The sequence below is a fragment of the Phyllostomus hastatus genome, unplaced genomic scaffold, assembly GCF_019186645.2.
Source record: "Phyllostomus hastatus isolate PE091 unplaced genomic scaffold, TTU_PhHast_1.1 phas_contig_118, whole genome shotgun sequence".
NCBI classification, from domain to species: domain Eukaryota; kingdom Metazoa; phylum Chordata; class Mammalia; order Chiroptera; family Phyllostomidae; genus Phyllostomus; species Phyllostomus hastatus.
In genome coordinates, this window is record NW_025333543.1 from 6,430,970 (window position 1) to 6,451,546 (window position 20,577).

General features: G+C 37.8%; 1 protein-coding gene across 6 annotated transcripts in view; it reads right to left on the minus strand.

Moving 5' to 3' along the window:
* The window catches only part of ST7 (suppression of tumorigenicity 7), a 322,327-nt gene that overhangs the window by 13,272 nt on the left and 288,478 nt on the right, over positions 1-20,577 (minus strand). For 5 of the 6 annotated variants that reach the window (XM_045847588.1, XM_045847595.1, XM_045847580.1 and 2 more), the window contains one exon: positions 6,389-6,539. In XM_045847588.1, the coding sequence (XP_045703544.1) occupies positions 6,389-6,539 (151 nt within the window). Of the gene's footprint in view, positions 1-6,388; positions 6,540-20,577 lie in introns of those variants that run through there. The other variant, XR_006786701.1, reaches the window with a different exon arrangement.

The following is a 20,577-nucleotide window of genomic DNA, read 5'->3' on the forward strand; positions in this document are numbered from 1 at the left end:
CTATCTCATGAGTGATCACAAATATTCTACACATCTTTTCTGAGAAAACACACATTTCCAAGCAAGGATATGCATGTATTTGTTCAAGAACAAAACAAAGAATCTAGGCCACTCAGTGTTTGATGTTTTGTCTGTCTATGTTGTCTTTCAAAGAGGCTCTCAGAGACCTTTAATACAGATTACTCGTAACAGTGACAACTAAATAAACAAAATGTGACTGTCTTCCTCATGCACCAAGGATAGAAAATTAAGCCAAGCATACATGGTCCCTAAACTGATAGAGCTCATCAGGCAGGGCAGAAACCAATGATACAATAATCATAAAAATATGTGTGAAAGTTCCCACTATCATAGCTCCTAGAAGGAGAGATCAGTGAGGCTGTGCATATCTAAAGAAGGAGGAGTAAAGGTAACAGCTAAAGGATGGGTTGAAGTTGACTAGGCTAATGACTGCATGTATTTGGGTGGGTCATTAGTCTGCAACCAGTCTCTTCAACTGTAAAAATGAGAATACCACAGAACTCGCAACTGTTAAAGGAAGTACACGTGAGAACAGATGTCAAGGGTGTCTAAACACAGTGCCAGGCTGCTCAATAAAAGTTAGTTTCCTCTTTACCCTCCCTTTCCACTAACCCTAAAGTTCATACTTTCTGTACTAGGGCATACTCTAGCTTACAAATAAAAATGCTGCTTGTTTGTAAACAATTAGAAGTACAAACGATAGACTAGAAAATTATTGTCAAAATACAAATTCTCACTTTTTACTGCATTGTAGGCAACTGCCATGAAGGCCAGCTGTCTTTTGTGAGGCATTTGGACATTACAGTAAAGGAAGTACAAACGCTGAAACCCTGCGTTCTGATCCACATTCTTTCAGTATCTAGTTATGTGGCCTTGGGAAAATCACTTTCCCTTAGTTAGATTAAATGATGTTCCATTCTAATTCTGAAGATAAATCCTAAAGTTCTACAGCAGATTCCTAACTTGTTAGTAACCCTAACACTCTGTTCCTACTTTCATGACAGTACTGCTTACACACACCCACACACATGTGTGCACATATGTACATATGAGGATATCTGCATATCCATATACACATGTTTCTCCCAAAGCATTTCAGTCTTATTGATCTTGGTATCCCCAACACAATGCCTGGCACAAAGAGTAACTCAATATATTTTTGTTGAGAAAAGGAATGAACAAATTAATGCACAATCAAGAAGAGCAGAATTTTCCCTTTAAAACCTCAGGTGGATCCAAATTGTGGTCAGTCGCAAAGACTGAACAGAGAAAGGAGCAAGATGGTCCCCTGGGAAGAGGGCGGGTGAGCATCATCCAGGAGACTGGCTGTTAGTAAACAGGAACCATCACCAGGGACTTCAGCTGACTATTGCTTTCTCCCAAGAAACAAAATCTTAGATGTATAGGGTGGTGGGGTGGGGGTGGGAATCTCTCCTCAGCAGTCCAAAAGGTGCCAGCCTCTTGGAGTAAAGGTTTAGTTAGAGGAAATGCCCTAAGGCCCACATCTTACAGCAAGCAGCATTTACCATTAGGTTCAAAGAGAATAAATTAGAATCAGAATTTCATCCTATGCTTCAACAATGGGCTATTTTCTCCTCTCAAAGGAAATACTCTGCCTTAGTCCTTCTAAAAAACACCACCTTCATATCTTATACATTATTTAGTGAATTCTTTGGGGGAAAAATCTCCAAAAAGAAAATAAAGTGTCTTACTTGGTCAAGTGTAAAAAAATGGAAACAAAGAAAGGCTAAGTGATATACCCCATGACATTCTAGTCTTCTGATATATAGAACTAGAAAATTAAATCTTAAACTTCACAGTGGAAGTCAGCAGACTACCCCGCTTTATAAAATAAATACAGCCAGAGCAGCCTTGAAAAGATCTAGGTAGGAGGGAGATAAGGCCACATCAGTACTTTGCACAGGTAAAACAGAAGATGTGCCATTTAAAATAGGGCCCCAAAAGGCACAGTACCATTGTAAATAGGACCCAGTTCAAGTGAAATCCTGCATTCATACATTCACATTTTTATTTTTTTATTACTTTTTGATTTAATCTTTATTGTATTTTTTCCATTACCATTGAGTCCCCTTATTACTTCCTCCCTCTAGCAATCCCCACACTGTTGTCCACGTCCAAGAGTCCTTTTTCCTTTTTGCTCAGTCTTGTGTGTGTGTGTGTGTGTGTGTGTGTGAGAGAGAGAGAGGATAACCAGAACCTACAATGTTTAAAATAAGTATAATTCAGATAAGCTGGCAGCTGTGTAATAAACTAAGAAACATATTTTTAAACCTTGTAAATTAAAACTTTTCCTTTTTCTTGATTATCCTGACTTTGAGGAACATATTGTGTAATTTCAGGGGTTGGGACAGTGATGAATCAAACATTTTAGAAACCTTTGAAATGCTGATGTATTTGTGGTTTCAGGGCTTTTTTTTTTTTTTTAAACCACCATATGTTTCAAACCCAAAGAATCTCTGCCATGCATCAGCTGGATCTGGGGGTTTTATCAAAAATGTGAGTTATTTCAGCTGGATTGTTGGGAAACTCACTTAGTTCCACAAGATGACTAATGCGCCAACATTTAGAAAAAAAAAACAACATTAAAACAAAGCAAAATATACCTCCATCCCTACCTCTAAACAACATTTACTGATAATTTTTTTTAATCTTCAAAAGATAAATTGACTAAAAGAATACTCATTTTTAATGTGGAAAATAGTGAAATTAAGTACTGTTACTTTCCTCCATCAATTCCCTTTCTAAATTTCAGAATGAAGGAAAAAAAATGATTTAAAGGAGAAAACCTAGAGTCTGGAGATGTCAAAAGGCTCCACCATGTGGTATACTAGAGGAAGTGCAGCATTTTGCGCTCCAGTACAGACTACAGGCATTGGGAGTGTGAGGGTTGGGGTAGGGGATGGGCACTGACGTCCAAGAGGAAGAAGGAGCTCAGGTACTGCAACCACCTGAGCAACTCAGAACAACTGTACTAATGCCCACCACTGGGGGAGGGAGGGTGATAGTGTTCAATATCACCAGTGTTTCAGAGTGCTCAAAAACTGGGTAAGTAAATACCACTGTAAGCAGCCAAGTCAGAATTCTAATTCAAGTCCTCTGACTGAAAATCATAAATACAGAGCTCATCATAAACACAGAGAACAGACTGGTCGTTACCAAAGGTGTGGGGGTGAACTGAGTGAGGGGGGTCAGTAGGAAAAAACATCCACTTACAAAATAAATAAGTGATGGGGATATAATAATGTACAGCATGGTGACTACAGTTAATAATACTGTACTGCATATTTGAAAGATGCTAAGAGTGCATGTTAAATATATACAAATATCCAATCATTGCATCGCACACCTGAAACTAATACATTATAGGTCCATTAGACCACACTAAAAAATAAATCAAAATAAAATAAAACCTGGTGTTCTGATGCTTCCATTTGACTTTGAAAGGACACAGATCTAGAAGTAATGGCCAAAGATTACACACCAATTGTCTGAAACTGGAGTGGTAATTCTTTCATCTAAATTGCAGAACAGATTTATAGCTTTGTTTTTAAAAAGGACTGAAAGTGTTTGTAATGAAAGATTATTTTCCAAATATATGCATATATACATACACATACCCATATATACACACATGTATGCTTGTAGAAAATATATTTGCTTGTAGAAAATTTGAAAAATACAAATATGGAGGAAAAAAGATATCACTTATAATACACTTAAGTATGTATTTATTTCCAGTCTTTGTTTACACATAGAATTTCTTTGTTATAAAACTGGGCTCATTCTATATTTAAAATATTTAAGTCAGTATTCAACAATAAAAATATGGTTTCATATAGAATGATTAACTTATAAACACTAGGAAGGGAGTAAGTATACCCTAGCCTGTAAGTAGTGATGCAAGAAGCCTTCCAAGCAAATGTTTCAAAGATTACCGACCCTCTTATCCTTATTCTATTCAGGAAAGGCCTAAAGACCTGGTACAGAAGGAGGAGTGAAGAAAAAGCGAACTTGGGTTCACTCCTGGCTTTAACAGCAATGGCTGCACAACATTCAACAAGTTACTCATCTCAGTGAATCTGCTCCTCTTTTGAGCAACTGAGACAGACACCTCTGTCCTGCCTAACTCAGAACATCGGCAGGACAGTACATGAAGTGACAGAAATACAAACACTCTGTAAAACTGCCCAGTTATACACACACTCTTTAAGATTCTTGGTATTCTGTCACAAGGCATTTAGTACTGAGTAAGCACTCTCACGGATCTCTTTTCCAAAAATTGAACAGCAGTGTAACCTCCCTAGAGTGGTTCTTGTTTATTGGTGAGAACTAAGTATACAATTTTCCTTTCCTATAGGTCTCTGGTTGCCTTGCCATACTGCTTTATGTCTAAAAATTCATCTTTTTAATTCTAATAAAGTGTTCTGCCCATGTAATACGAAATAATTACACTCCTCCTCCATTATTATTCTGCTTGATTTTGGAGCTCACTATGTTACTTTACATTTCTTAAAACAGTCCTTCCAGTTGATCCAAGGCATCTGTCCATTGTTATGGGTAACTAATTTCCAAATAGAACTTCCAGTTAGTTCTCATTGGATTTGTTTATGCTTATGCCATTCTCAACACAGTATGTCTCTCACTTCTTGCCCCGCCCCCAGCTGCCCACTCTTTTTGATCCTTTCTATAGGACTGCTAACTTTTTTCATCTATCAGATCCAACTGCTAAGCTTCTATACTATGTTTCCAGGATGCTGATGTATAAATATATTCTTATTTGGTAAGCCAATCTGTGCGTTTAATTTTTCCACAACTAACACTTAGGTGAAGCCTCTCATGTTCAATCTTGCTGAATTTTTCTGTTTTATTTTTTTCTCATGTTTAAATAAAAATTCCTTTTGTCTTATCTGGGAAGAATACCTTAAAGGCAATAATAATAAGCTCAAGCCAGAGAGGACTGTACATTTGCCCACACATGCCTGAGTAGAGTGTGTGGTCTTAACACACCCGAATACCAGGACCAGGACACCTGGAGTACGTTAATGAACTTACGGAGTTGGGGGTGGAAGCACTGGCCAAGTCAACATCCCTCAAGTTATAAATAGTAAATTATTTAAGTAGACCTGCTATTTAGACCTTGAAAATTTTTTTCAAAACAACTAAATAAAAAACTTTCAATCAATTTGAGTCCCCTCTCTGTCAACTTACTTTTACCCCACCCCATCTGGCTGCCCCCGCTCACTTCCTGCAACAATTTAGATTACTGTTAGGTTAGGGAAGGACAGGAAAAGGGAAGAGCAAAAGATTATCAAAATGAAAATGGAAGCAGCTAAGATAAACAGAGTGAAAGGGGTTAAAAAGACATTCATTTGTGAGGCTAATCAGAGTGGGGATGAACTAAGAAAAAATTAATAGAAGACTCTAATATTTGTTTTATTTCCCCCAAGGAAAGGGTAAGGGGGACTCATGCTACATGTTTTACTTGTTTTGCTTAAATTAATGATAACAGAGTTTCAACACACATATTGTCCAATAATCTATAATCTTGCCTTTTTTCTTGATATATATTCTCCCAGTGTCCTTGCTTATAATACTGTCCTAGTTCTTCAAGGCTTGGTTCATATTCCATATGATCCATAAGGTTACACATGACTGCTCCACCTCACAGACCTCTCTGTTTTGAAGAATCACTGGGCAGCTGTTACATGTTGCTGGTTACTGCTCCCAACTAGATGAGATACTTCTCCAGGGCAGGGGGCATGTCTCACCCACCATCAGAACCTCTTCTCCTTACACCAAATGAAGATAGCTAACATACTATAGCCATCTAATATAACCTGCTACCAAACAGTAAGGTTCAATGGCCACTGTTCTTGTTCTGAAACATAACTGCTGCTTGTTTGTGTTGGCCATCTGGCTCCAGTAAAGTAGAACTGTGGCTCTTCAGCCAACTCTCCCAGAGAGACCATTTAGAAGTGATAATCAGAGCCTAGGATGAGGCCTAACCCCAGGCCAAAGATTCCTACGATGCTCAGGGGCTGTCCAGATCTCCAAAGAGGGTTTTCCATCTGCGGAATGCTCCTCTGACGGAATAGTCCTGATGCATCCCATCCACTGTATAAACCTGCCTTGTTGAGTTGTAAAGATGGCACCACCACAGTTACACCCACCACCACTGGAACTGGATAGCCTGAGGGATTCATGATCTCTCAGTGGTGAAACATCACAGAGAGGAACAGCTATTGATGTGCAGATCTTCATTATTTATCATGGACACTCAGGGTAACAACAGTCTTAGCATCTTTTCATGCTTTAAAAAATGTTTCAAAGAAAGAGAATTACTTACTGCCTTCCCAGGTACAATGCAAAAGATTCAAAGCACCTTCTACCCTCTTCCAGTGTGCCAGATGAAAGAATGCATACGCTATTGCTTCACTGTCCCCTCTCTTCAGGATATGTTCTGGGGGTAGGATTAAGCTTTTCATTTCTAGTAGGTACTGAAATAAAAAAGGCAGGAGACAGAAACATTAATACATCATAATATGAAATTCAATATTGAAAATAGAAAGGCTGATTTCCCAAAATCCACCACTCAAAAGCATTTTATCAAACCTGCATTTGAAGGCAATTAGTAAAATATCCAGCAATCCAAAGTTTGTTGACAAATAATTAGCCTTGTAATAGTTTAATACAGTGAAGATCAGAGACTTTCAGGCTAAGATAGTCTAATCAAAGAAATAAATACAGACTCAAACAGCAAAAAGGAAAATTTAGATGACACAACAATTTGGTATAATTTTGTACCCAGAATGAAAATATATAAAATGGATACATAAAGGGTAGGAAGTCATATGACAAACCAACTGTGCCAGAAGAGACTTGAGATTGACAAGCACTGCCCATTACTTTTTTCTATACAGATGGATCAAGGAAAAGGACCTAGGCTGTGCACAGGGCCACCCTTCACTACTCAGATGCTGGAGGGAAGCAGGGTAGCCCCTGGAGCATAGGAAGGCCCAAAGAAGGGGAGCAGTACAAACCCCAAACTTCAATGTCCTTTTAGGTCCTTTCCCAAAGACTGGAGGATTCTCAGCTTACACCTCTTCATTCCTATCTTCTACAAAGGAGGTGAGACTACAAGGCAAGAATGAATATTCTTTCTGGAGGCTCAGAGAAGGCTGTTTCCATTTGTAGGGTTTTTTTTTGTTGTTGTTGTTTAGAACAGAAAGGGAAACAAATCTAGGATGGTATATTTTGCAAACATTAATTTCTCTCTGTTGTCTGCTGTCCTCCCTGTGCTCTGTTACCCATGATCTCCCCTCTGCATTTGTCCCCAGCACACACACACCCCTACCCCACCACCACCAACCACTATCACACCAATCTATGCACTTCCTTTCATATGGTGACCAGCGGATGATGGATGTGTAATTAACATGGAACAAACACAGCAAACAAATAGTGCTATGAGATGTTCAACAATTTTAACATCACAAAAAAAACTGCTTTTGGATTTAACTGTCAATGGAAATTTATGAAAGAAGGTAAAGAAGGTAAAAAATAATGATTTTGAATTATCTGGTAATCCAACTAGCACTATATTTATAATGAATATAAGCCATAATATAAATATAAAGGTAAATATAAAGGTGAATCTTGGTATATGGAATGGAGATTATAGTATACCTATCAATGTTTCATTATCATCTCGCCATAGGTTTAGATGCTTTGGGTCTGCTGTGTGCATTGGCCTTTGAGCTTCCTATCCTATTGGCACACAAGAGGCAGGAGGCACACATTTTTGATTCAACAAATGAAACGTTCCTCACTCTGGTTCTGATATTTGAAGAAACCTCTAAGCCTCAGGCCTCAAAGCAGGAGGACTAAGGAAGTGGGAGAGCCCACCCAGAAAGCTGTAGAAAACAAGGACAGAGCCATCACACTTGGGGGGTGGGTGGGAAAGAAGGGCTTCCTCAGCAGAAAGACCTCTTCCCAGGCTACTCCATGAAAGGTGTTTATTATTTTGATGGGAACTCCTCAAATATGAGTTCCAAAACAGCTTTTGGTCATATGTCTTTTTTAATTCTACAAGTTACTGCTTTCCTTCCCCATCTTGTTTTAAAACAGCACAAGGAAAAAAATTTTTTAGAAAAAAATAATGATTTTGAATTATCTGGTAATCCAACTAGCACTATATTTATAATGAATATAAGCCATAATATAAATATAAAGGTGAATTTTATGTTCAGAGATATTTGACTATCCTCTTGTGATTTTGTTACCAAAATAAAAGCCATTAGACTGCATGTTGCTACTACCCAGGATGATCTTTAAAGACCCCAAAGGCTATGAGTCACGAAAAAGATATGTAACTTATAAAGTGCTATGAGCTGTATTAAGAGCATATTAAAGAAGGAAGACCATTTGGTTATTCTTAATAATCAAGAGAATAAAAGGAAAAATTTCTTACTTAAGGAAAGCCTTAGAATAAGGTTTTGATTTCTGAGTTCTCTAATAATTTATAGCCTCCTTGACTACCAAATAGTCCATTTTAAAAGAAGGATCATGCTGTGTGAACTTTGAAACAGTAAATGTGAAAACCACTAGCTCACGTGCACAGGGATACAGAAATCTCTTCAAGTTCCTGGTAATCAGATAATGGCTGAAAAAAAGCATAAACTACTTCCATGATTAGGAAAAGCTTTCAAAGTCATTTTACAAGCATCTATTAGAAAACTCTTCTCTTGGCCTAAGGAACCTTTAGGAATAGAGGTACCTGACAAGAAGTGAGCCTGGTAGCCACCCACATCTGTTGGTGGAAGTTGAAACAAATCAGGAGGGGGTGGGGCTGAGGAAACTTGGGGATGAGAATTTTTAGAAAATTACCTACAAAGAGATATAATAAATGTGCACTGTCCAATATGGAAGCCTCTACCACATATGGCTACTGAAACTTAAACCAATGAAAATCAAATAAAATTAAAGATTCAATTCCTCAGTCCCACCAGGCATATTTCAAGTCCCTTAGTGCTATGTGTAGTTGATGACGACCATGCTGAACAATGCAGAGAGATTTCCATTATCACAGAAATTCTACTGGACAGCACTACTGCTACAATGGAAGTTTCAAATCTTCAAGTAACAAACAATTCTTAACTTGAAAAAATTGTCTAGATGCCCATTATAGGAATTGTAAGTGTAGTATTGCATCTACTGATTGACAATATATGATATGGCAAAAGCTACAATAAATGTAATAAAAGAAGAATTCATTCAAAAGCATTGTGGCTACCAGGGCATTTACATATACTGAGAAAATAATACATGTGTGTGAGATGGACATTTCACCCAGCCTGCAGGCTGAATGTGGTGCATGTGGCTTCAAGGACATCATTCACAGTCCCAAACGTGGGCTGTGATGTAATGCTCTTTTTATCCCCTAAGCTCCTTCTGATCTTCGCATATGTGTACTTCTCACACAATACCTTTATTAGTTATCCATGTGTCCTTCCCCTCAGCTTAATCATAAGATCCTCGAGAGCATGAATCTCACTTCCCAAGAAGTCTCAATGAGTATCCCTAGCCTAAGAGCTTCATGAGGCTAACCAGAGCAACTCACCAAGGAAACATAGCTGCATCCTCATCACATCCACTGTATGGCAGAAATACGTTATGCCTATAAAGGAGATTTATACGCCTGTATGGTTCCAAACAAAATATTGGCTCTAACTAAATGACAAAGGCTAATAACAACAATGTGTTATGTTTTTTGCCAGGCTTAAAATGGCTGGCAAGATCAGTTCTCAACACATGCAACATTTAAATTAAAAAGGCATGGAACATTTCATATCTTACTTGTCAAGTGAAAAATAAATGGAAAAGGGCAGAAATCAATTAGAATAACTGTAACAAATCAGAGAATACTCTTTGCCTGTCTATAATAACTATTTGGGGTAGTTAGTAGTTAAGCCTGCATTCCGTGCTATCTTGCCTGCTATCTTGCTTCTAACTTCCTTTCCAGATTCTCAAATCACACTGATCTCGAAGTAGAGGCTTCTAAAGGTTTCAGAAGCAAATTTCCAAATCTATTAGTCAGAATCTAGTTCCTTAAGCCCAATAAAGGAACATACAGATTTAGAACATATGAAGAGGAGCTACGTAGTGCCTACCTACAGAGGTATTTGAGCAGAGGGTGGTTTACCTGTCGGGAAAGCTCCAGGAGAAAATTCAGTCTGTCAGAGGCCATCCCAGGTGACTGCCCAGATCTTTTCTGTTAAGGTCTTAAAATTCTGTAATACTTTGGGTGAAAGTGATCTCAAAGTTATCCTTCATCTAGATATTAATGCTAAGGAATTGATTTATACCTAATGTTTGGATTTTCAGTACCAACAAGAGCAGAAATCATATGAAAACCATTAGCAAAAATATGGGAATAAACAAAATGAGAAAGAATAGGTTAAATTACTGCACATTAAATGATAGCTATCAAATTGTTCCCCAAAAAGCAGATAGTAGAAGAATATTTATTAGCATGAGTAAGTTTTCATAATATATTACTAAATAAAACAGTATACCATACAGATTATGATTTTGGTAATAAAAATGTATAGGTAGGCATTAAAAACATTAGAAGGTCTATATTGAATGTTAATGGTGGCTAAATATTTGATTTTATGGGAAATTAATTCTTTTGTGCTTTTCCTATGCTTTCCAAGTTTTCTGCAATAAGCATTTTTATTTATCTCTTCCCCCTTCCCTCCCTCCATCTGTCCCCCTCTCTTTACATATATGTGCATGTATGTATATATATGTAATACTGACCTACTTTCTAGACTTTCAATCAAAAACACAAAAAGTGAATCACAGAAAAAGGTGAAAGGGATTAAGAAGTACAAACTGCCAGTTATAAAAATAGTCATGGGGATGTAAAGTACAGCACAGGGAATGGTGTCAGGTGGGTACTAGACTTGTTGGGTAATCACTTTGTAAAGTATGTAAATGTCTAATTGCTATGTTGTACACCTGAAACTAATATAATACTGTATGTCAACTATAACTGGAAAACAAAGCTTAAAATAATAAAAAAAGTGAACCACACTATAAGAAAAACAAATAAAGATAACCAAAGACAGACATTTTTTGTATATCTACAGTGCTTTGGTGCAACTGGCTCTGAAAGAGTATGTAAGCCCAGAAAGGATGTTTAAAGCACATCAGTAAAGAGAATAAGACATGACACATATTCTGAGTTTTAATGTTGTCTACCCTTAGGCTCATTAAGACACACACTGGACTAGGGCAAAAATACCACAAGTCACCACGGCTTGCTCAGGTCAGGATATTACAGGGAATGAGGTAAAAGAACTGCAGCCCCTGTCTCTCTCCCTATCTGCCCTCTGTCACATTGAACCACTGCTTGTATCTCAGCTCTAACTACACTACTATGAGAACTAGGGCGCGTTATTTCATTTCTTTCAATCTTAGCTTGTTCATTTGTTAAAGTAAAATAAAAATAAACATCTTGCCAGTTTTGACATGTGAATTACATGGGAGAATACAGGTAAAGCATTCACACATCACCTGGCACATAAATGTTCACTAAATAGTAGCTTTTCTTCTAACAAATAAATGAAGTGTCCATGTTGCTGTGGAGGTAAGTTATGTTTTTTGTTTATGTGTGTCTCACAGATAACTGAGTCTGTTTCCAGGTAAAATAGTTGAGTAGTAGCAGATCAGCTGAAGAAAACTGGGTACCAGAGGTCATTAACCAATACAGTATCAAGCAGAAAACAAAGCTGACTTTGGTGATCTACAGTTCCACTCAGGGTCCTCTACACAAGGTAGCTGCTCCTTGCTGGTTCAATTACCTATTCATCAGTTACTTTGCTTTATTCAAAAAATATAGTTGGTGTCCACAGTATATTCCGGGGAAATATATGGAAGTACCACAGTGTACTCCAAGACCACAGATATAGCAATGCCCACAGTGGATTCTAATGACACACCTATGGGAGCATCCATAGTGTGCCCCAAGTACACAGATACAGGAGCACCCCAATTCACCTCAAGGGCATAGACATGAATCAGATCAGGTCCCTACCTTGGTGATACCTAATCTTTGTAGGAGTGTAAGTGTGTATGTACAAAGAAATAATAAAATTCAACATGAAGATTCCTTTAGTAAGAGGTACACATTTACTACTTAGGAAACAAATTTCCTAAGAACATTACCACTGAGGCTTCACAGAAAAAGGGAAATGTGAGTTAGTCTCATTAAATAAATGAGTACACCTATCAAGATGAGAGGAGGAGGAGGAAGCCACTGCAAGGCTAGGCAGTGTCACCAAAGCATCTAAGCATAATGTGCTTGTAATCTTGAGGTAGTTGAATTTTAACATGATAATAATGGTCAACATTGACTAAGCACTAAGACGTGTCAAACATTCTCTCAGGTACTCCTTACAACTCTGTGAGAAAGCTAGTGTTATTATTCCTATTTCACAGATGGAAAAGTGGAGGTTTGGGGAACTTACCATATTTTGTCATGTATAATACACGCTTTTTTGCATAAACTTTTGAGGGAAAAATTAAGAATGTGCCTTAGTACTACAAGGGTAATACTGATTCCATATCTATATAAATGTTTTAAATTTTTTTATTTATGCTTATGAGTTCAAAGTGTAACTCTATAAAGCAACAACGATATCCATATGCAAAATAAAAGCCTGGAATAAGATAATCGGGTTTGTTTCTAAATATAAATAAATAAATAATTGAAGTAAACAATTAAAATGGAAGATTTTTTTCTTGAAGGTTTGGGCCAAAAACATGAATGTGCATTATACACAGGAGCGCATTTATGCATGGCAAAATATGATAAGTAGCTTGCCTACAGTGAAACAAGTTGTATGTGAGAGAACCCGCAATGGAACTCAGGTTTCATGCTGTTCTTCAAGGGAGCAAAGCTGGAAAAGCAGGTTGTAAAAGGCCTCCCATAATATGCTCCAGAGTGTGATCATTCCCTGAGTTTGTGGTTTTCAAACTTTGAGACACAAAAAAATTTGTTTGAGGGAAAAAAAAGAAACTTAAAATATGTGAACCTGATGTTAAACAAAGCTGGGAGGGACTCAAAGGTCTGAGGAATCTTTATGTCTTCAAGGAAGACAGTTTACAAACTGCTGCAGGTGGCAACTGGGAAGTGAGTTAGAACAGTTTCTGGTTTTTAAAGAAATGGACCACCAGATGGGGAAGAAACTGAAATTAGCAAAATCCTAGAAAGCTCCTGTCAGGGTCTGGGTGAGGAGGTAACAAAACCAAGGAGACAGATTTCTCTAGGATTTGGTGCCTGGCTGAATCTGAGGGTGAGAGAAGTAATCAGGGTGACTATAAAATTTCTACTTTCGGAAATTAGAATAATGTGGAATTGAGACAGGATAATTAAGAAGCTAGGAAAATTCCTAGGCAAGTGGAATAGGAAAACAGACTGATAGCTGAAAAACAATGGCCCAGCAATTTTCAACCAGATACAAAAGGTCCCCTCCCTACAGATAACATCTTGGCCCCAGTGGTATCTCAGCTCCAGGCCCAGCAAAGCAGCAAAACCAGGTGGGCAATACCAGGACCAACTACAATGACTAATGACCCCCTACCCTGGCACTGACCAATCAGTAAAGACCACAACACTAAAAGGACACACCTGAAAAACTGATGAATATTCTGCTGAAACACCCCCCTGAGACTTCCCCAAGATTCCCATCTGCAAGAGAGAAAGAAAAAGCTCAAGACAAAGGGCCCAGCTGCACCATTTTGTTCTTCCTTCTCTCCTCCCACAGGCACACAGCTCCTAAACTCTAATACAGTGTGTTGCAGCAGCTAGTCCCAGGCTGATCCACTGAACCTGTCCCCAAGTCCATCTTTTCTATGCCATCCAAGTGAGCAAAGGCAGCCCTGCCTAGGCTCTCTGCTGTATCTTCTTCTACCCTAATCCCTTCCCTGTTTCACTGTCCCCAGCTTCAATAAACATACTCTCATAATCACCCTGACACATGTTGTGAAATCTTTCCTACACAAAGTCAGGAACCCACACACTACCGCTGGCCCTAGGCAGCCCCACTCAGGGCCAGGCCCCTTGCCTGGTAACAAGATGGATACATAGCTAAGATAAAGACCCCTGGGGAGCCTTTAGCAGTGGGAAGGTAACAAACACAGTTGGAAGTGCCTGCAAAACATCCCTGGAATAATGGCCTGAAGGCAGCTGGCTATGACAGTTTGGGAGAGAAGCTGGAGACATGGCTTACGGTGGGCTGGGCATGCTGGAAGCTGAAGAGGTGGGAGCTCATGAGATTTCTCAGGAGAACCTCAAGCAATGGTGCTTCCCAGAGAAGCGGCCCAAGGGATGGGCAGGGGAGGAAATGATGCAGGAGTGACACAGAGGGAAGGTAGCAGGGAGCCAAAATGGCTTCCAGATAGAAAAAGTGGTTAGTGGGACCCAATGCTGAGGAGAGATGAAATAGCATGAGGTTTGAACAGGGGCCAAAGGATCTGGTGATTAAGATGTGGGTGGCCTTGGTGGTAATGACCTTCGTGGGAGCAGCTACAGTGCCTTCTGTTAAATAAAGAGACCTCTTAGAAACCTATTATTCTTGTGAAATGTGGCTAAATTCTCATTTCTGCTCTATTTTCCCTGGGTTCTATTTCCACAATACATTCCCCTACTATAATTCAAAAATAACTTTGGAATATGACTCAATTCAAAGAAACTTATGTTGAAATAATATTTCTGTAATGTACTGTTGGTACATAGTATCATAGACAATCTGTGAGGGTAATTCTGAATTTCTGCTTCCATGCTTCAAGCATTTTTAAATGTTTAAACCCACTGCATGTTTTGCACCCTAAATTGGGTTAATAAGCAATTTTACATTCTGCCAATCAACTTTGCCAACATATAAAGATTGTGCTAGCGTTTGCATGAAATAGAGTTTCCATCACTCTAACAAGGTCCTGTGGATACTCATTAGCATATACAATTACAGGATGTTTTCCCCCATAAACTCCATGAAATTCAAGATTCTAGATTAACACTAGATGAGCATTTTTTTAAAGCAATTTTTAATGGGAATATATTGCTGTCAAAACATTCTATATTCTTTCCTCAGTTTTCTTAGGACTTTCTACACTCCTAGACTTACAACTTAAAAACAAAATTTATTAGGGGGTCTTCACTTTAACATTCTGTCAAGTCCAGGCTTCTCTGTTGATAAAACTAGCTTCAGAAAAATGGCAAGTCCCCTTCCCCAAGCACTACAGGGAAGGGGACTCCTGTAGTCCACTGCACCTCCTGTTCCCTACAGGGTGGGCCCAGTGAGAAAAGCCATGGTTTAACAGTGCTGGGATTTCAGGCAAGATGGAGATGAAAGCTTTCCCTCATTGGTGCTGGAGACTTTTCTTGATTTTTCTCCTTCAACAGCTGTACCTACAACACTCAGGCATCCTAGGCAACTAGGGCTCCCTCTGCCCTCTGCTGCTGCTCAGAATGGGTGTGGGGCAACCTGTTCTATGGGTGGGACCTCGAAAGCTTGGGATTGGCCTGTGGTAGTGCTGATGGTTCCCATTCTTTTCTAAACTTAATGCAGAGGTGCCTTGGGGTTTCTGGGCTACCTGCTTTCTCAACCCAGTTTCAGCCAGACCAGTTCTACTTTTACTTACTTTGTTCATTAAGGTTTCATATAAGATTATATTAAGAGGAAAAATGTTTATTTCTCTAACAAATAGTAATAAAGCATTATTGTTCAGTGGCTTTTGTTTCTGTGGCATGCTATTTTGTCTCTCCTCATCACTGGATCCCACTGACCACTTTTCCTACTTGGGGCAATGTTGGCTCCCTGCTACCTTCTCTCTGTGTCACTCTTGCACCTCTGAGCATTCTTCTCCTGCATCCCTGGATGGCTATGCTAAAACAATATAGCATGGGGAAAAGTAAGTTTACATGTGAAGTCAGTATGTGAAACAGCTTATCCTGCATTAATATTTATTATTATATTATGTTCCATATGAACAACTGTAAACCTACCTTTGTCCCACCCTGTATAAACCAGAGGTTGGAAATGGATAACTTTAATCAGCCACAAAAAAGGACTTACCAAATACAAACTGAGAATTCCTGATGACAACTGCTGTCAGAACATGTTAGAGACTCCCCTCAAATCTGCAGGCCTGAAAGGGCCTTGTGAGTACTCAAGGCCAACAGCATAACAGTGCCACTGTTACACTTTCTGAGTGACCTTATCAGACTTGGGTGGCCCAAGAAATACCAATTAATGCATGTTTCTAATTAGCCTCTATGTGTAGAAATAGAGCTGAAGGTGTAAGGGAAGATGAAGGGGCCAACATGATTTGAGAAACTACTATGTACTGGATGAATTACACAATGTAATTCCACTTACTTTTCATTAACCCTATGAAGCCTTTATTTTTATCCCCATTTTATTGAAAAGGAAGTTGGCAAAGACCTAAACAACTCCTCCTTCCCACAGTTCCCTCTGGTGCATAGACAGGAAGTAGTGGGACTCCTTTTCTCACATACTTCAGAACCTTTTCAGTAACACTTCACAGGTCTGCCTTGCCTTTATCTTGCTACCTCTTGCTCCATCATTATAATTAGTATGTTTTTCCATAATAGGTAGTCTACATAATTTGCTTACTAGTAGTAGCTAAAAAAAATACAAACTAAAAGAATAGAATTCAATTTGTAACTAATCAAAGCATAAATGCATTTTATTTTTCTTCTTTTCTCTTTTTTAAATACTTATTTTTTATCAAATTTATTGAGGTGATATTGGTTAGTAAAAATTATATAAGTTTCAGGTATACAATCCTACAGTACGTCACCTGCATATTGTTCTGTATGTTCCCCAACCAAAGTCAAGTCTCCTTCCAACACCATTTATCCTCCTTTTACTCTTTTCCATCTCCTCCACCCACCCTTCCCTTCGGCAATCACCATACTATTGTCTATATTCTAGTCTTTATCTTCTTTGCTTAATACCTTCACCCTTCTTGCACAACCCCAACACTCACCCCTATGACAGCTATCAGTCTGTTCTCTGTATCCAAGAGTCTGTCTCCACTTCGTTAGTTCATTTTGTTCATTTGGTTCCATATATAGTGAAATCTTGTGGTTCTTGCTTTTCTCTGACTGACTTATTTCACTTAGCATAATGTCTTGAGGTTCATACATACTGTTGCAAAGGGAAAGTTTTTCTACTTTTTTATGGCCAAGTAGTATTTCATTGTGTAAATGTGCCACCGCTTGCTTTTTTTTTTTAATTGTTTTCACTGCTTGCTTTTATATCCACTCATCTACTGATGGACACTGGGCGGCTTCCAAATCCTGGCTACTGTAAATAGTGCTTCAGTGAATGTAGGGTGCATATATTCTTTCCAATCAGTGTTTCAGTTTCTTTGAATAAATTTACAGAAGTGGAGGCAGTTCCATTTCTAATATTTTGAGGGAACTCCATACTGCTTTCCACAGTGGTTACACCCATCTGATGATAGCCATTCTAAGGTGTGAGGTGATATTTCATTATGGTTTTAATTTGCATTTTAATTGTATTTGCAATGTCACTGATGATTAGTAACATTGAATATCCCTTCATAGGACTATTGGCCATCTGTATGTCCTCTTTGGAGAAGCATCTATTCAGGTCCTTTGCCCACTTTGTAATTGGACTGTTTGTTTTTTCAGTGATGAGTTTTATAAATTCCCTGTAAATTTTGGATATTAAGCCTTTATCAGATGTATAGGCAAATATGATCTCTCATTCAGAGGTTTGTCTTCTTGTTTTGTTGATGGTTTCCTCTGCCATGCAAAAACTTTAGTTTGATACAGTTCCATTTGTTTTTTGTTTGTTTGTTTGTTTCCCTTGACCAAGATATAGATCAGAAAAAACAATGCTATGAGAAATGTCCATGATTTTACTGTCTATGTTTTCTTCTAAGATTTTTATGGTTTCTAGTCTGACATTGAGGTCTTACATTAATTTTGAATTTATTCATGTGTATGGTGTAAGAAGGTGGTCTAGTTTCACTTTTTTGCACGTATTTATCCAACTTTCCCAACACCATTTATTGAATATAATATCTTTACCTCATTGTATGTTTTTGCCTCTTTTGTCAAAAAAGTAACAGAATATAAAGGTGCAGGTTTATTTTGGGGCATTCTATTCTATTCCATTGATCTATGTGTCTGTTTTATAGTAATCTAAATAGCATGGTACTGGCTATTGGTAATGGTAATGGTACTGGTAATGGTACTGGTAATGGCCTTGTAGTATAGTTTGATACCAGGTAGTGTGATTTCTCCAACTTTGTTCTTCTTTCTCAAGATTGCTGTTGCTATTCAAGACATTTTGTGGTTCCATATAAATTTTTGGAATATTTGCTCTAGTCTGTGAAATACAGCAGTGGTATCTTGATATGAATTGTACTGAATCTATAGATTGCTTTGAGGGGTATGGACATATTGATGGTGTTAATTCTTCCTATTTATTCACACGGTTTATGTTTCCACATATTTGCATCTTCTTCAATTTCTTTCTTCAGTGTCATAATTTCCACAGTTCAGGTCATTTGTATCACTGGTTAAATTTATTCCTATGTATTTTTTTTTCTTTTTGAAGCAATTGTGAATGCAACTGTTTTCTCAGTTTCCCTTTCTGATAGTTCATTATAGGTGTATAAAAATGCATTGTAGCCTTGGCCATTGTAGCTCAATTGGTTGAAGCACTGCTCCATAAGCCAAAAGGTCATGGGTTTGATTCCTGGTCAGGGCACAAAGCTAGGCTGCAGGTTTAGTCCACGTGGGGGTGCATACAAGAGGCAACTGATCAATGTTTCTCTCTTAGATCAGTGTCTGTCTGTCTCTATCCCTTCCCCTCTCTCTAAAAGCAATGAAAAAAAATGCCCTCTGGTGAGGATAAAAAAAATTTTTTTTAAATGCAACTGATTTCTGGTTATTTATTTTGTATCCTGCTACTTTACTGAATTTATTTATCAGTTATAGTAGCTTTTTGGTGAAATCTTTAGGGTTCTCTATATACAGTTGCTTGTCATCTATAAATAATGAGTTTTACTTCTTCCTTTACAATTTGGATGCCTTCCATGTCTTCTTCTTGTCTGAATGCTGTAGGTAGGACTTCTAGTACTATGTTGAATAAGAGTGGGGAAAGTGGATATCCCTGACTTGTTCCTGATCTTAAGGGAAATGCTTGTAGGTTTTGCCCATTGATTATGATGTTGGCTGTGGGTTTGTCATACATGGCTTTTTATTGCATAGAGTTATAGTCCCTCTATTCCCATTTTGCTGAGAGTTTTTATCAAATTCATGCTGTATTTTTACAAATGCTTTTTCTACATCTATTGATATGATCATGTGGTTTTTATTCTTCATTTTGTTTGTGTTGTGTACCACATTTATTGATTGTGAAATTGTACCAACCTCGCATCCCTGAAATAAATCCCACTTGATCATAGTGTATGATCTTTTTAATATATTCCTATACCCAGGCTGCTAATATGTTGTTGAGAATTTAAACATCTATGTTGTTGAGAATCTATGTTCATCAGGGATATTGGCCTTTAATTTCCTTTCTGTGTATTGTCTTTATCTGGCTTTGAAATTAGGATAATGCTGGCCTCACAAAATGATGTTGGGGGTATTCCCTGCTCTTGAATTTTTTGGAATAGTTTGAGAAAGATAAGTGTTAGTTCTTTTTTGATTGTTTGGTAAAGTTCAGCTGTAAAGCCATTTCATCCAGAAATTTTGTTTATTGGGATTTTTAAAAAATTATAGCTTCAATTGCATTAGTTGTAATACATTTATTCAGATTATCTGATTCTTTCTGATTCAGTTTTGGAAGATTATATGTTTCTAGGAATGTATCCATCTCTTCCATATTGTCCAATTTGTTGGCATGTAGTTAGTTGTGATATTTTACTACAATCTCTTGTATTTCTGTAGTGTCAGTTGTTACTTCTCTCTTTCATTTCTGATTTTATTTATTTGGGTACTCTGTCTCTTTTTGATGATGGACCTGGTTAAAGGTTTGTCAATCTTCTTTATCTATTCAGAGAACCAGCTCTTGGTTTAATTGATTTTGTATTGTTTTTTAAAACTCTATTTTGTTTATTTCTACTCTGACCTTTATAATTTAATTCCATCTTCACTTTTAGTCTTTGCTTGTTGTTCTTTTTCCAGTTTCTTTAAGCATAAAGTTAGAATGTTTATTTGAGATTTTTCTTGTTTCTGAGGTAGGCCTCGGATACAATGAATTTCCCTCTTAGGACTGCTTTCACTGTATTCCATAGATTTTGGGTTGTTGTGTTGTCATTTTCATTTGTGTTAAGGTCTTTTGATTTTTCCCTTGATCTCATTGTTAATCCATTCATTGTTTAGTAACATGTTATTTAGCCTCCATATCTTGTGTAGTTTTTCTTTCTTTTTTGGGGGGGAGGGGGTGATTGATTTCTAGT